Below are 17,963 nucleotides of genomic sequence, written 5' to 3'. Positions count from 1 at the left end.
AGGACACTGTAAATTGTTTGAGCTTCTTCTATTTAGACTACATTAAACAAAGTTGAAAGACCTGTTTTTCCTTCCTCGCTCATTTTGAATTTCATTTGAATTGCATTTGTGAAACCAGGGTGGTCGTGTGTGAGTGTGTGTGTGTGTGTGTGTGTGAGTGTTTACACATCTGTGTTTGAACTGATGGAGAGGAAAGGCCAGGACAAAATTAATAAACTCCTTCAATAGTTTGAAATTTTTCTTTAAAGATAGAGGCAGAATAGGGTTTAATAAGTGTATAAAGCATTGCCAAAATATCTAAGTGGGAAGATTTCCATTAAAGTGAAGTCTTGTGAGAATCTGTTAATAAATTAAAAATTAAAAAAAATCAAAATAAGTATACATTTCCAAGTTTCCATTAAAAAATACATTTCTTGGGGCACCTGGATGGCTCACTTGGTTAAGCGTCTGGCTCTTGGTTTCCGCTCAGATCATGGCAGGGAGTTGGCTTGAAGAGTCTCTCCCTCTGCCCCTCCCCCAACCTGCATGCGCATGTTCTCTCTCTCTCAACTAAATAAATCTTTAAAAAATATATTTCTTAAAATGCTTAGAAATATTTGATATTGTTAATATTTCTTTTTAAAATCACATATAATAAAGACTTATCTGCTTAATGACTAGAACACCCACAAGTCTATAAGATTTTTACACAGCCCCCAGAACACTAGAAATTCTTCAAAATAATCCAGGTTCTAAATCATTATGTCTTTGAATCTTTGTTCTTGGCCATAAATTTTAGTATTGTGGTTACAAATTCTTTCCTTTATAGCTGCAAACACATAGCAAAGTATTTTTGGTAGAATTCGGTATCCATTGGAACAAGCTGTCTTTGACTTGGTTACTTCTCATTACATTTCTTTTACACAGGAAAAGAACTACCTTATTTTCCTTTTAATGGAAAGTTAGGTTGGCTCACCATGCCTGAAATTAAAAATGAGGTTATTTTGAAAGTTTAAAATGTCCTATCTATAACACATTAATTACAGATATTAAGATTTGTAAGAATCCTCGCAAGTCACATAGATGAGATCTCTTTGCTCCATGGCTCCACTGGGTACAGAACCTTCTCACCAGTCCCTTTTCCCCATCCGCAGTGATCCAAACTTCTGGCAATAGGTACTATCTCAAGGTGAATGATACTCACTGAGGAAGGTTAAAATCATAGGTTTATAGGCATGCTCTTCCAAAGTAACTATCTGAAGGACAAAAAAGATCACAGCCTATACTAGCTATGAAGTGTAACAAAACCACCTGTTAGAGAATGTGTGTGGCATAATAATTTTAGTCCAAGTCCTAGCATCTTGTCAGTTTATCCCAATCTCTTGAGCCTGCAGTTGAGCCAAAAATCTCCTGAGCCAAGCTTTCCCGCAAGATTTCCTGTACTTCCTGTTTCTATGTGAGACAGAAATACCATGAGAATGACCTTTCTTGTGGTATTTTTGCACTTTTACCCTGGGATGAAGATAATCCCATATTGGGGAGAAGTTTTTTAAGAATTCTGCAAACTTTTCAATTTTTAAACCTTCAAACAAAGTGGATTCCTTCTTGGGAATGAAAATTTGAGATGGTGTTTGCTTGGCCCTAACTCATCTCCACCAGGAAGTATTCATGTTCAATGATCCAACATTTTGTAACTTCTCTAAGATATTTTTACAAGGAAATATGCAAAACAATACAGAGAATACAGTGGAAATTTATATGCTTGGATTTTTTAAAATGTCATTCTTAAAGAAATGTTCCATGTAGAGTTGTATTCTTAATACATTAGTGTGTGTGACATATTATATCATATATTTGTTTTCTTTGTTCTTAACCCCTTTGTTCCAAGGGTCAGGATATCCTGATGCTAAGTACTATTGCAAAATAACTGAACAAAAATAAAAATAGTTGAACACTTAGGAAACTCTTTTAGTTGTTATGTCAAGGAAGTTTGTGACTGAGGAGTGAGTTTAAGACATTATTCAGGAAATATGTTAATAGTGTGCAACAGCCTACGTATGCTTATTAAATAAAATCATTTCAAATCTAGAGAGCCTTAATGCCCCAGTCTGATAGAAGTGTCAGATAAGAAGGGCTGTCACACGGATGTGTGGAAGTGTCACACGGATGTGTGGAAGTGTCACACGGATGCTTAAATCCCTTCATCCCTTAACAACGAGGGAAGTTTAAAAAAGGGGGGGGCACATCTTTCTCATAAGTGGATCACTGAATATTCCCTAAATGGATTGAGTGAATATCTGGTAGTTACAAGAAGAGCTGTCTGATCAATATTTCAATAATGAAATTCACAAACAGTAGTGTCTTCAATGTCTTTTATTGTGGTTTTATACCCTCAACGGATGCTGACGCTTCTTCACCTATTAGGAAAGAGAGTAGGCTTACCAGTGTATTTTTCCATCCAGAAAAAGAGAAAAGCCATTTAGCTCAGGGTGGAAAACTAAACTTATTAACCATAGGCTTAGAGGAATAATGATAACAACAAAATAACAGTAGCCTTCACTGGTTTCAACTTGTGAAAAAAAAACGAGGTGAGGGCGATGAAAATAAAACACACCCTACAATGGTCTTTGTCCTTTCCCCAAAGTCTCCGCTCCCCTAAAGAAACATCACATGATTGTGTGATAAACCTGCCCTGCAAGGAATGTAGAGCAGGAACAGCAGATTGCACCTCAGCAAAACAAAACGCCAAGCAAAATAAAGCACTTTGCAATGCAGAGATGTGAAGAGGAGAAAAAGTTGGGCTTGTTGCAATGGCCTCCAAGAAAACAGGAGCTATCCACATGAATGTTCGAGTTCAAATTGTTCCTACAAACTCAATTTGCTGACAAAAGTGCCAAACACAATACCACCCCACTTTCATTTATGTCTGGGGCTTTTCACACAAGCTACAGGGGGCACCCCCTTTTGTTGAATGGGTTCTGACTTCCAGGGTTGGTGTCTCCACCTCAGAGCCGTGGGACCGAACAGCGTGGCGCATGATTGTCCTCAACTGAACCACGCACAGCAGTTAGTGGCCCAGATACGAAGTCCAGAGCGCTCCGGGTCCGAAAAGTGGATCTCTCTCCTTTCTTTTCAGTGCTTGTATGCACCCCCCCCCCCCATGAATAGCCTTTAAAATTATCATTGTTTTCCTTTGAAATGGGTTTCTAACAATCCCAAATTACCGGTCCGGTCTATATGACCTCACTGCAAGTTCGCAGGAGGATCTTGGTGCTTCCCTAATTCACTTCTTCGGAGTTAGCTTTGGAATGTGATTCGATGTTATTTCCCTTCCAGCTGAAGGGCAGCTGAGGTTACAAAGGGATTTGACTAATAGGCCAAAACCCAGTTAGGTTTGCTGAGAACCAAATGACAGCAGAGGGGGAGGGGGGTGGAGGAGGGGAGTGTGTGAACCGTGGTGCCGAGGCTCCAACCCGGAGCCTTCTGCACAACCCCATCCCAGGGCAGACCTAGTGGACAGGCAAGGTGGCCCCCGGCCAGAACTTCCAGAGAGCAGCCCCTGCAAATTGGTTCTGCCGGCGCTCAGCTTCGCGTTTTCCGAGAGCTCCTTGGGACTCGCGCCGCCCGGAGCCGGTGGGGGGGAAGCTTCTAGGCTTCCTGCACCACAGGGGTGACTCCTCACCTGACACCTTCAGATAAGCGGCCCCTGGGGGACCCCCGTGAGAGGCTGGCAAAGGGGAGCCCCGCTTCTTTGCCCGGAGGCCTTAGCGGCTGAACAAGCCACTTGACAAACTTTGACGAGCACCGAAGGAGAATTGCGGACACAGGCATCCGAGGAGGAGAGGCAAACTCTAAGGCCTCGATGGCAGTCCCCCTGCCGCCGTCCCAGCTGCAGCCTGGGATTAATTAAGCGCCGCGCAGCCGGTGCCCGAGAGAGCAGGGGGAGAGAGCGCTCCATCTCCAAGGCAGGCGCCCGGGAGCACTTCGCACCGGCGGGAAGCCTGGCCCAGCGAGTCGCGGCGCTGGCCGCGTTTGCGAGGGGCCGAGCGACAGGGAGGCTGTGCCAGGCTGGAGGAGGCTTGCCTTTCCGGAGCCGGAGGAGATTTCCCGGGGCTTCGCCTTCCCCTGCCTGGGAAGACTGTCCCCGCCGGTAGCAGCGGCGGCCGCGGCGGCCCCGGCAGCAGCAGCGCCGGCTCCTCGGCGGGGGCCCGGGGCAGAATGCCCGTCCTAGAGCGCTACTTCCACTCGGCAGAGCTAGGCAGGAGGTGGACGGCCCCAGAAGGTGTGCTGCCCTCCTCCGCGGGCGGCCGGCCGGGGTGCCAGCAGGGGCCGCTGCCCTGGGACTTGCCCGAGATGATCAGGATGGTAAAGCTGGTGTGGAAATCCAAAAGTGAGCTGCAGGCGACCAAACAGAGAGGCATTCTGGAGAACGAAGATGCTCTCCACAGCTTTGCAGGTAAATGGACAGTGAGGTGCGAGAAAGGTACCGAGGGGGCCAAGGCTGATGATGCCTGTCGGTCCCCTCCTTGCAGAGCCCAAGCCAGAAAGCCGGGAGAAGGAAGGACGACAGACTGCAGCGCGGGGTTCGAGGGCTGTGATTAAGGCATGTTTGCTTTATTGTAGAAATGCATCTTAAAATTAAGAAGGATGTGGTAGGAGGAGCATTAGTAGACCGGGAATCAGGTAACCTGGGCTCTGGGCTCAGCTCACACTTGAATGCCCTGCGGCTTAAACAAGTGAAATTTCCTGAACTTCAGTCCCCCAAAAAAGAAGGTAGAGGTGGAATTGGATGCTCTTTACTGGCCATCCTGTCTCTGCAATTCCTTATTGACAAGTCAGAGTTCTCTGCAAGACAATATTCTCCTGGGCTGCTCTTTGTCATGCCTTTTATAAAGTAAAATACATTTTCCAATTTTTAACTATGGAGCTACGGTGTGCGTAGCGTTCCCAGGACCGAGATGCCTGGAAGCTTTATATATCCTGGGAGAGCTGGCCAACTTCCTTGCCTCGGTTTCCCTTTTGGACATGACGGTCAATAATACGGATCCCCCCCCCCCCAAGTGATAGCAGGAAAACTCAGCTCCCTCACAAATGTGGAAATGATGACTCATAGGGACTTGGTCATGTTCTAAGAATGTACTGTGTTTAGGACAGTTGTGGAGAACCTGGCTGTGTCTCTGACAGCCAGCACCGTGACCACAGAGACACCTAGGGTCCCTGTGAAGGATCCCAAGAGGCTCTGATAAAACCCGAAACTAAGAAAGTGTACCTGGCTACAGGGTGCTCTCTTGCTTTAGGAATGTGTTGGTAGATATTTCAGAAAGTGGTGGTTCACTGTAGAAGAACAAATGTGAGCGCGTGTTTATGCATTTGAAGTCTTGGCTAGCCCTATGCAGTGGAATCCTGACATACCATTGGTGGTGAGAGGTGGGAGCCTAGATGGGAAAGATGGACCAAAAATTACCTCTCTCTTCCTCATGGGAAGAGATGAGGAAATCAAAACGCGACTCATTTTATTTTTAATAATTTATGCAGAAACTTTTTTAAGTTGCCTAATAATCTAAAAAAGAATATCATTACAAAATAATGTTCTGAACAACAACAAAAAAGATTTGAAAGGAAGGAAAAAAATACTGCTGCTGTCTAGTAAACAATGAGTACTTACGAATGAGAAGAAAACCAATGAGACTGAGGTTTATGTGGCAAGTGGGAGATGGATGTCCAGGGAAATGGGTCTTGGTCAGAAGAAATGAGGTAATGCCAAAGCCATCCTGTATTTCATGTGAGTAGTACTAGAAAAGTGGAAAAACCCACCTGGACAGAAAACTTAACTATGACACTTCAACTGTTACCACTCTATTGTTTCAGTAAAGTAAATGATTAAAATGCATATCTCAAATTATGCCTTTGAAAAAACTGCCTAATCCAACAGACGTTAGCATGTGGTGAGGGTAGGTTTATGTTATTATTTATATTATATGTCAGTGGGGGTCTAATTCTTGAAAAAGCAATACCACAGACAGAAAATAGAACTCCTGCAACTTTTTATCACTTAAAAGGGATGTTTTTCGGAACGTTACAAAGTTTGACTAGTGGCGTCTTCATTGATCCCGGACCACTGCCTCACTGTCTGTGGAATCTCTCAGCAGTCACTTTGGTGCCCAGACAGGCTGCTCCCTGGTCTGCTGTCCCCTTTGTTGTGCCTGCAGGAAGGCAGGCTCGGCTGCAACACCCCCTCCAAGGTGGTCTACCTCCTCTTCTTCCTGCCCTGCCTTCGCATTCTCAAGGAGATGAGGGGCTCACCCTTTCTGGCATGGGCATGAGACCTTATCATCCACATATGCGGCAGCATGGGCCACATGATGCAGCCCCAAAGACAAGTTGCTTCACTTTCCAAATTGTCTCTTACTTCCTCTCCTCTTGTCCCTGATGATGCAGCTCCTCCTCGCGTCAGGAGGTCTGTGCCATTCTACCCAGAACAGCACGATGGCGAGGGCCTCGGGGACACTTAGAGAATAGTTCCAAGAATCTGGCATGCTTTCATTTTTAGAAAGAGATGGTTTAAACTGTGTTCGGTTAATGTACAGGGTTTTATGGTAGAGAGCTTGTCAAAAAAACACCAAGACACATGGTAATCTCTCTCTCTCTCTCTTCCCCCCCTCCCACTCTCCCTCTCTCTTAAATCTGACCCTTGCCCCAGAACCCTCAAACAATTCATACTTTGACAATGCTAAACAACTTCCTGTTCCTCAAAATGCATCAAGTGGTGCCCTGTCTCTGAGCCTTGCCTCATGCTTGGAATGTCTTTCTTTGACTTAGCCAACTAAAAACTTTTTTACTCAAACTACAAAGTCCAGCTCAAGCATCCCTTTCTTCGTAAGGACTTTCCTGATCTCCACACCCACATTCCCGAATCGTCCCCCAAAGTCATTTATTTCTTCCTCTCTGCTACCTTGACCTGTACAGATGTTAGATTTATAGCACACAGTATGTTTGCCATGCTATAACTACACACAGGGAAACTAAAGATTATAGCATTCTATGTATGTCTTGACTGCTTGTGATAACAGATAAATAGGTTTACCTTTTTTAAAACCATGAAATTGGAGAAATTGTAGATAGAACCAACCATCTTGAGGACTTTAGAGATGGGTGTCACTGTTTCTTAATGAGTTGAATGTAACCTTAAATTTCCTTAGTGAGGGGCATGATTATTTTCACTCCTACTTCTTAGACAAGATTGGAACTTTGTTTCTCACTGGTGAAATGGAAAAGTGTTCTGAGATTTTTGCTTAGGTAATAAAGGGAGAGAGCAAAATAATTTATGGGAGAGTAAATGCATAAACATGTACTCATGAGAGGTTTTAAGATGACATTCACTGAATTGTGAATAATGGAAGACAGAGGGGAACAGGGTCCCCTAAAAGGATCAAGGACATACTAGGGAAGCGGTCACATGTGTGAACATCTTCCTGCCATCTTCAGATGGGCACTGGCTGGAAACTAACAGTGGCTATCATGGCAATAGGCTGGAGGAGGGAATGGGGGATGATAGGAGGAAGTAGGGCTCATCACCTGCACATGTCGGGATGTGTGCCTCTGGGCATTGGTGAAGGCCCTGTTTGCCCTGGAGAGAGCTCTGGAAGTTATCAGCATGCCCAAAGTTGGAGCATCAACTTGGTTCATTGAATTGTACCTAATTATTTAATTTTCTTAATACTCACATAATTTTCCCTTTATGAAACAAAGGATGGCTTAATTATCTAGTTAATCCAAAGAGGTGAATAATGGACTAGAGACGACACAATTTGTCCAGGGTCACACACTGATACTGTGTTAGAACCAGATCAGGATCTCCATCACCAAACTGTAGTCCACAAAACTGACATAGTCAAACCACGTGCTGGGTAATTTAAATTTAAACCAAGAGATCACTTTATTGATTATATATAGAGGGACAAACAAAGGAACGCATGATATAGTATAAACCTTGGTTAAACCAGAAAAAAATTATATTACATGCAAAATAAGTCAGGCGATTGTGCCTTTTCTTTTTTCTACTTATTTTGTGGGCTTTAGTTTTAGATACACGCTTCAAGTGCTAGAAAGACCCAGGGGAAGATCCCCCATCTATTATCAAAAGAAAGTAAGCTTTAAAGCATGGTGGTGGGAGCATGACCGGGAGTGGGGGCTGGTTGGGGAAGGGGAAGGAGGACAGGAAATAAATAAGCAGTTTCTCAAATGCCGTGAGTGCAAATATTAGTCTAATTGTGATTCTAGGCAGCAACCTAAGGCTACACATCCCCTAACAGAACGCATTCGTAGTTGAATAAATAATTTTATTTTGGAATTCAACCAAATAACTACGAACTCTGTAGCCATGAAACTTACTTTTCTTTTGGTGTCTCTGGTCTAAATTTTACATTATATTTTACTTATTTATTAAACTTCTTCCCATTTCAATAGCCTTTGGCTTCAGGAAAATTTAAAAACACATAACTCCCTAAAAAAATTTCATTTTCCCGATAGCCATTATAACTTGTCCAGCCTTTCCAGGAGAATAAAATATCAGAAATTTGCTTTATACTTAGCTCTAAAAATCAAACCACTTCAGAGGAGAAAAATCTCCAATGGATTTTCTGATTCCAGAACTCTACAATTCAAACTGACATTCAAAGTGCTATTTTAAAATATCTCAAGTATCAAGCATAATATAAATTAAATATATTGAAGATTGAATATTCCTAGTTTTTTAATTCAAGAAACACTTATTGGATGCTTAGTGTATACTAGGGACTGTGCTAGGCACCAGGGACTCCGGGAGGAATCAAATGCTTACCGAGAGAAGACCAATTACAAATTAGTGAATTGGAATTCTATCTCCAACTTCAGTGTGAAAGCAAGCCTTCATTAGTTTAAACCTTTCTGTCAACTCAAAATATTGCCTATAAAACTGGCGAAATTCAGAAACATTTGTAAAAATTCAAACACAGTTTCAAACACTCATCAATATTAATGATTCATTCAAAGCAGGACAAATTGCTTTGATCAAAGAATCTCAGTGAGTCTTAATATTAGATAACTTGACATTAATTCATAACATTCTTCTAAAACTACTTTCTGTAGACATTAGCCTGCACTCAATCTGTAGCTATACTGGATAATAATCATTGACACTTTAATCTGTTTTTAAATGTGAATGTAAAATTGACTGAAAACTGAAACCTTCACTAAATCTAGTCCTTCCCCTGACTTCCTTGTTTTCATAAATGATCTGACCCCTGCAGAAACCCAGGTTCAAAAGTGTTCTCTCTAACTGTCCAGTTCCAATTGGTTCTAAGTCCATAGTATAGATTAAAAGTACCAGAGCATTGTTGCAGTGCTGAGATTTTCACATTCTTAAGTCCTACCTCTCTGTTACTGAACTGTGTGAACCTGGGCAAATGATTTCACCTCTCTGTATCCCCGTTTCGTCTTCTATAAAAAGAGAATGACGATAGCACCTTCACAAAAGGTGAAGATTAAATGAGATAACACCGCCCAAAAAAGTGCCTAAAAAAGAGCCTAAGCCCTACTACATTCTCAGTAAATGTTGACTGTTATAACTATTGGTACTATTGCTATTTCCTCAATAAGTACCTCAAACTCATCACCTGCTTTCCCTTCAGCTCCATGGCCCTTGGCCAAACCATGTTTTGTCTATCATCTCGCAATAGCTTCCGACTCCAGTACTCTCTCTACCCCTCATCTTTCCACTCTGTGATTTAGATCAATAACATCAAAAGGAAAATCAGAATATGCCCTCCTTCGGACTCCTTCAGTGATTCTCCATTGTCTGCAGAGAAAATCCAAATTCTTTTATCTTGCATTCAAAGCTCTCCACACGCTGGAATCAGCTCACTTTTTTCCCTTCTTATTTGTCATTGTTGCAGCATAAGCACTTACATTCGACCCAGACAGGACAAGCATCCCACAGCTACACCCTTGCTTTCTGTTCATTGTTCCCAATGCCTAAAATGACTTCCCTACATGTTCTCAAATTTTGCCATTCCTTAAGACGCCACTAATATGCCCCTCCCTGCACAAAGCCTTCCTGAGGTTACTGAGGAAGAGTGTGTCTTTCTCTTCTGAAGTCTCACAGAACTTTCTCTGTATTTATTTTGTAAGCAAATCACTTTGTTATAATTAATGTATTATAATTATTGTAATTATTGTATTAATGTACATGTTCTTCCTTCCCTCCTGGATTTTCAGCTTTTTGAGAGCCTAGAGAACATTCTATTTTCTTTGTGTTCTTCCTAGCATCTTTCACATGTCAGCCACTCAATACACTTTGATAAGTGACAAAAGGGAAATTATCAGAAGGAACAAAATAGCTTACAATTTGCCATTAAATGTGTGAATGAACATTTTTTTCTAGGCACAGATTACTCAAGAAAGAGGAATTTTAGTTATTCCTTTTAATGGAACCATTTTTAAATTTATATTCTAGTAGAGGATCAGGATTAATCATTATAGCTTTTGAAGTAAAAGAAAAGAATACACAAGAGTAAATTTCAGAACTATTAAAAAGGTATAAAGTATGTGCAAAACTAATATGAGACAGTTCTCTCTTCATACAGAGAAGTTGAAATGTACTGATAATTATAAAATTTTAGAGCAAATGCATACAAATTATGAATGCTTTTATATACTTTTAAAATAATTACTCTGTTCATCCATTTTGGAACATTTTATATCAATTAAATTTTCAAAGGTTGCTTTTTTTTTTTTTTTTTTTTACAGATAACAGTCTGTATATTCCCCAATGTAATTTCAAAAATAAAATACGGAAGGTGTGTGTTTACCCGGTCCTACAAATGAGCTTTAGAGGGGATGGAGCTGAATGGAGGATGTTATTCCCACGTCCTCTGCTCTTTGCCTGGAAACAGTTTCTTTTTTCTTTTTCTTTCTTTTTTTTTTTTTTAAACAAGCCTGGTTAACTGGACAGCAAAACATTGACTTTTGCATCTGACTAATTTCTAAAAGAAAACCATTAGAAGCTTTATTGTAAAAAGACCAAAAGCTCCAAGTTATTTTTTCAACTCACAGAAGCAACATAAAGAAGTGTGTGCTCTTTTCTAATCTGATTTTTCTCACTCTTTAATTATCAGTATCACCATATCAAAAAGAGTAAGCAAAGCTCAAAGTACTTGTGATTTAATACAATGCCCTAGCCTAGATCTGTACACAGTGTAGACAGCCTTTCTTTTTCCATTTATCTCTCTCTGCCTTTCCATAAATTTCTCTTCAGAATTGACTTCAATGTCTAAAATGCTAAGAGAGGACCCACGAGGAGAACTTTGTATCTTTACACTTGTCTTAAATTTCCTCAAACTGCAACATTATTAGATAGCCTTCCCTCAGAGTACTTCTCACCTACAAAATCAGCATGAATGGTATGTGGCAAATTATAAACCAAGCCCCTGTTCTGAGCATTGTGTTACTTTCTCAACTCTCACACTAAGGGAGTACTAAAGAAGAGCCTGTAGGTTATGGTCCTTATCATTAGTAACAAGATAAAACTCAAAAGTTGGCCTTGTATGCAATCGGAAGGCATAGTTGACAAAGACGAAACAAGATTTAGCGTGTATGTCCTTAAACTGAGTCCAAAGGGCCAGGCTTACTGCAGAAAAATAAAATCCCTGGAGGGAAAAGGACAAATTTCAAGAGAGATTAAGTAGCAGTTGCATGTACTTGGTAGTAGAAATCGAAAGGTAAAAAGCCAGAAAATTGTAAAATAAAATCAAGGTGAGAGATAAATATAAATAAATGTGAGGAATGTAATGATAAATGTAATAAATGTAATGAAATAAATGTAAATCTTTAGTCAAGGTACTGAAAAAGAAAATTAAATAACCAATGATATTAAGACACGTATAATGCAATAATTTGAACTTTTCCCATTGCATCCTCAGATGTTCCTTACTTCTAGAATTAAAGCCGAAGCACAAGATTCTTTTCTTGCTTCCTTCTGCATCTCTTTTTGGATGGCACCCAAATATCTCACACAAATCTCTACAGCCTTGATGAGAACTTCTGAGAACTGAAAGGCATATTTGTTTAGAGGATCTGTGACAAAAATTCACTGAAAAAAGTTGATAGATTTTGCTGAAGAAAATGATTTAGAAAGAGAAGAGAAAGGGACAAGCAAGGAGCCAACTGTGGAATACCAAGGGGAAGGAAGTGAGGTGAGGTCACTACAAAGAAACTAGATTCAAGTATAAGAAGTGTAATCAAAAACACATATAAAAATGAAGAGGAAACAGTCACTGTTGAAAACAATTGTAACAGAGATCTCAAATGTCCACACTCAAATATGCAATAAAATATAGCCTGTTTCTCCTCTCCAACTAACCAAACTTCCTCTTTAGCCCACCCTAATGGGATAAGAAAATTTATACTTACTAATTATCATGGCAGAGGTCAATCTTTTCCAGATTAAATTACTTCTTTTGGATAAATACTCCCCCCCGCTCACTTGCTCCTCTCCAAGGTGGTTCTGGGTGAACATGTGCCTTGGATTTCCACACACCTACCTGAATGTGCCTGCTGCACACAGTGCAAAATGCCAGCCTGAGATGGGGGAGCCAAGGCAAGTTCATCTGGCCACTGGGTTCTGCCTCTGACTCTCTTCCTTACAATTATCCAGGGTGTCAGGTGTAGATGGCCTTACCTTGTGTCATACTCCCCTTCCCAGTAGAAAGTCTCAATGCGGAAGGGGCAAGAAATCATACCTGCCGGCCTAACTCTCAATGTTAATGGGATCTAATGAAAGAATGTAGAGAGTCCCTTTATCTTTCCACAAAGACCAGTTTTCAAGTGTATTGTTCTGCTGCAAACTCACACACAAAACTCAACAAACAAACCAAAACAACAACAACAACAACAACAAAGTAAAGCAAACGAATAAAAAACCCTCACTCTGAAGGTCAAATGATGAATATTGGCACCCTCTTCAAAAAATATTATCTCCATTACACACTGATTGAGCTACTGTGCTGGGCCCTGTACTTGAGTATTGCATGGCTCAGTATTATTTATTTTAGTTACATTCCTATACATATGCTGAACCCAATTATTCTACCCTATTACCTTTCTCTCTTTCTGCTAAAATATACACATACATTTCAGCAACCATCTCAGGACTTTGACACTGAAAAGTTCAACTGAATGACTGTAATGCATGGAACATGATGTGTGCACACCTTGCTGGTTGGTTTCCACATCAAAAGCTGAGGTTTTATATCTATTACATATTGAAATTGTCATCATAAACATACATGCATTGTACTCTGGTCAAGTCTGATGCATTCTCATTGCTTGAATGTGCTCATTGGAAATTTCTGAAGGTGATTCTCCTTTCTGTGCACACTGTCTCCTAGAAAAAGGGGTGGGAGACACCAGGAAAAGTGAGAGTGATGAACAGTAAGGCTGCCAGCACTGTAACAGGGATCACTGGTTTCTTCTAGCATTGTAACAGGAATCATTATTACATCTTCCATGGTAGCTGATGTGAAGAAACTGCTGCCTCCCTCCCTGTCCTTCTCTCTCTAACTCATTCGAGGATTAGGTACACCTATCTATCTTTTTGCCCTCACTTTCTCCTTTGAATATTAGTTGAGTTACATAGTGCTTTTCTTGGCTCAATCCCTAATTCTACAGTAAAACAGAAGAAAATATTTCCTTGTCAATTAAATTGATATATAAAATCAAGAATTATGAATTCGCCAGATTTCAAAAACTCCAAAGCAATTTCTACCCTCTTTAGTCCTAAATGTCATATTGTTTGATTTGCTGATAAATACATTGTAGAACGTGAATAGACAAAATTGAACTAAAAAGTTTTTGTTTTGAAAAAATTTTTTGAATGTCTCAACCTTCCAAAAATAATTAGAAACACTCTAGGAGGTCAGAGAATGGAAAATGTTTTAATGTCACATACAAATATTTAGCATCTTCTACTACACAGTAAGTATCAATTGAAAAAGAACTATTCCCAACTTAGAAATAGAAGAAACTGAGGCCTACATTTACTGGTTATTTATTCAAGATATTCAGAAAGGGAAATAATTCAAATTTCTAGGTTTTTCTTGCAAAGCAATTCAGTTGAAGAATTATGTTTTGAGTGTCAACTCAGTGCATAGCATTGTGCTATGTGCCTGGGAGGAAAGCAGAAGGAATAGAGGTTATGACCTGTTAGAAGAGACAGACATATAAACAACTCACTGATATCAAGGCAGAAGACATATGTCTCAAGATACAGTAGAACTAATACTCTGTCAGAACATTGAGAAAAGACAAAGACTGCTTATTTAACCAAGTTTATTTATTGATTATCATGGGCCAGATACTGTCTTGATTCCTTAGAAAATAAGAACCAGGAAAGTTGAGGTAGATGGATGGATGGATGGATGGATGGATAGATGGATAGATGATTGATGGATAGATAGATGATAGATGATAGATAGATAGATAGATAGATAGATAGATAGATAGATAGATAGATAGATAATAACAGATAGATGATAGAAATAAAGAAAGAAAGAAAGATAGATAGATAGATGATAGATAGACAGATGATAGAGCAAATGAGTGAGCGAGCGAGTGAGCTAGGCAAATGACATATGCTACACTAGAGGAACACACAAAGTCTATGCCAACACCCAAGAGAGTGATTAATTCTGTGTGTATGATGGGTGTTAAAGAGTTTTCAGAGAGGAGGTGATTTTTGAGGTACCATTCAAAGTAAGTTAGATTTCTCCAAATGAAAAAGAGATAGAGGACATTGCAGGAAAAAGAAACAGTGGGACCAAATGCAAGAAATTCTAGGGAATGCCAAGTCCTAAGATAGGAAGTATATCAGGAGGAGGGCTAGAGATGAGACTAGAGAGGTAGTCTGGGGGTCAGATCACGCAGAGCCTCATCTGCCTTTCTAAGGAGTATTTCCTCCAGGTAATGAGAAGGCTTCCAATAATTTTAGTGGGAAGTGACATGATAAATGTTACATTTTAGAAGGATTGCCCTAAAGGTGGAGTAAGGATACTAATGAATTTCTAACCATCCATTTGGTGTTCATTGACCATATTTAGTAAATATCAAGAATTTTGAAATGATGAATACTTTCCCTTTAACTTACAAACCAACTTTCCCAAGTGCTGTAGTATTTTATACAGAACCACAAGAAATGATATATAAATCATCAAGTCAAAGTCCTTTAAACACTTGATACCAGCCTGTCCTGAAGGATTTATATTCCTCATGTTCTTCCATCCAGACTTCTCATTCCATCCATGCTCATCATTTCCCCAGATTCAGACCTGACACAACTTATCCTCACAGTTTCAAAACAGTCTATCCCTCCTACTTTGCCAAGTCATATTTCTTCCTGTCTTCAGGTTGCCATGTTTTTCAAGCAATTATTTCAAGGTTAGGTGCCACAGGATGGAAGAGAAAATGCCTAAGAAAAACACAGTTTTTGTAATAGTGAGTTTATAGTTTATAATGTAGTGAGTTAGATAAAACTACATACTCAAATACAAACCACGTGTGTGGGGTGCCTGGGTGGCTCAATCTGTTAAGTGTCTGACCTTTGGTTTCAGCTCAGGTCATGATCTCAAGGTCATGAGATACAGCCCACATTGGGTTCTGTGCTGGGCATGGAGCCTGCTTAAGATTCTCTCTCTCCTACCCTCTCCCTCTGCCTCTTCCCCCCAAACACCCCCCTAATGCCCCCCTCTCAAAACAAACAAAACCAAGTGTGGTAGATATCCCATGAGGACTCATTGTTAACTCACCCCTCTCTAGGGGAACCCAGGAAAGCTTAGTGTGACTGGTCATGACAACTATGTCTTTAAGACCATTAAGATCTCAATGGGATAGGGGCGCCTGGGTGGCTCAGTTGGTTGGGCGACTGCCTTCAGCTCAGGTCATGATCTGGAGTCCCTGGATCGAGTCCCGCATCGGGCTCCCTGCTTGGCGGGGAGTCTGCTTCTCCTTCTGACCCTCCCCCACTCTCATGGGCTCTCTCTCTCTCATTCTCTCTCTCTCAAATAAATAAATAAAATCTTTAAAAAAAAAAAAAAAGATCTCAACGGGATATGACAAAGTGACCTTCCTGGTGAAGGAATTAACATGAATGTGGGTACAAAGGCAGAAAAGCAAAAGAAATTATTGAGAAATGGAGATTAGTCAAGTTAGCTTGGATGTTTGGAGTAAAAAATAGTGGGAAACAGAGAAGTAATGGGACTGGTTGTATATGGACAAGAACCCTTAACTTTTGTAGAACCATTGAAAAATGTTAAGTGGAAGAGTGGAGAAGTCTTTATATTTTATAATGGAAAGTGCCTGTAAGATCATCTAGTTAAACCACTGCATTTTTTAGATGAGAAAACTGAGACCCACATAGGTTACACAACATACTTGGAGCCAATTCTAGGTCCCTCGATGCTGCCGTGCTGTTGATTCAGTCATGCTGCCTGTCGTGGTCAAACTCCAAAAATGCCTCTCTACATGACAAACTCTCTAAATCTCATTTTCTGTCCTTTTCACTCCCAAGCACTAGCATCTCTGTGCTTGCCTTATACGTGCGGTGTCCACCTTACACAAGCAAGAAGTATACGTGTACCCCTAAATGCATACATGTATGTGTATACACGTATTTTTCTTGTTCCCAAACTTAGATTATAGATTGTTCTGGACAAGCCCCAAGCCCTCTCTGTGAATTTCCCCATCAAGAGTGCCTGCAATGTACTAAATGGGTAGCCATTCACCAGAAAAGAATACCAGATGTAAGAATTTAAACAGGACTGTGAGGTTAGGGAGAGTTATATGGGAGATAAATAGAGATGGTAGCTGCTATAAGCATCAGAAATGAAATGCAATGTTACTGTCATCCTATATAATAGTTCTGTTTCTTTCTGCATTGTTGTCTGGAGGTAGAGTTTCAGGAGGGTGGGCCAGACAGGGCTGGTGCTTGTGACTGTTGAAAGCTTAGGTCTGTGGTACACTTGCCCATAAACCACCGAGGATGAACCCCTCAACCTCTCGGGCTCTCTTTGCAAATATAGTGCTGAGCTCAGAAAGCACGTTGAAGATTTGGCAACATTTAGGCAAGATTTTATAAAACTCATCCCCAGCCACTTTTTTTTTCTTTCCTGTTTCTGTAAGGTGTTTGTATTCCTAAAAGAAAAGCATAACCGTTGGTGGCCAGTTTTTCTCCTTTTTGCTCTGAAACTACATCCCCTCCACTCAAAAGCCTTCTTTGCTGCCTGCATTATGCGGTTCACAGGCTGCCTGCTTATTACCACCCAAGTAAGGTAATAGTGAGAAGTACAATTGAAGTGGCTTCTTCTTTTTAATGAACAATAAACTTGTTCCATTAAAAATAAGACCCTACCCTGAACCATTACAGAAACGTTTTTTGATGTTGGAAAGAAACATCAGTGACTGTGAAGGGGTGGGGGTACTGGGGGCCAATGGAGCTTTCTGATGTTGTTCTTAATTATTTTTACTTCATGCCTCCCGTACCTCTGGCTCTAGCTGAGGCAGAAACGGTGAAATGCCATAAAATAACCCTCTCTCGAAGTATATTTGGCTTGACAGGAAACAGGAAATACCAGAAAAGATCACAAGAAAAGCTGTAATCATAAGATTTCTAGCCTAATTCTTTTGACGTCAGCAGTTTAGATAAGTCAGATAAGCAATCACAAGCATCCGCGAGCTCCGGAGTGCCAATCCAAATACCCGAAGTGCATCTTCAGCCCCTTTGAACTTGTACATTGTTGTTTTGCCCCTGCCCTTCTCTCTTCCCCACAAGAAGCATATCCTGAAATTGTGAATTATGAATTTAGTGTCAACATTAAGGTATTCGGAGACATTACACAGAGCTTCTAAATTGGTCTTAGAGCAAGTTCAGCTGGCTTCGTGCATGATAAACTCTGGAT

General features: G+C 40.6%; 1 protein-coding gene across 3 annotated transcripts in view; it reads left to right on the top strand.

Moving 5' to 3' along the window:
* The window catches only part of PDE7B (phosphodiesterase 7B), a 314,573-nt gene that overhangs the window by 167,742 nt on the left and 128,868 nt on the right, over positions 1 to 17,963 (top strand). The window contains exon 1 of one of the 3 annotated variants that reach the window (XM_036097469.2): positions 3,926 to 4,435. The exons of the other annotated variants lie outside the window; for them this stretch is intronic. Coding sequence (XP_035953362.1) covers positions 4,198 to 4,435 — 238 coding nt within the window. The 5' untranslated portion in view covers positions 3,926 to 4,197. Of the gene's footprint in view, positions 1 to 3,925; positions 4,436 to 17,963 lie in introns of those variants that run through there. 3 annotated transcript variants of the gene reach the window in all.

Source organism: Halichoerus grypus, chromosome 9 (assembly GCF_964656455.1).
Source record: "Halichoerus grypus chromosome 9, mHalGry1.hap1.1, whole genome shotgun sequence".
In the NCBI taxonomy this organism is placed as follows: Eukaryota; Metazoa; Chordata; class Mammalia; order Carnivora; family Phocidae; genus Halichoerus; species Halichoerus grypus.
This window is presented reverse-complemented; position numbering and strand designations above follow the sequence as displayed.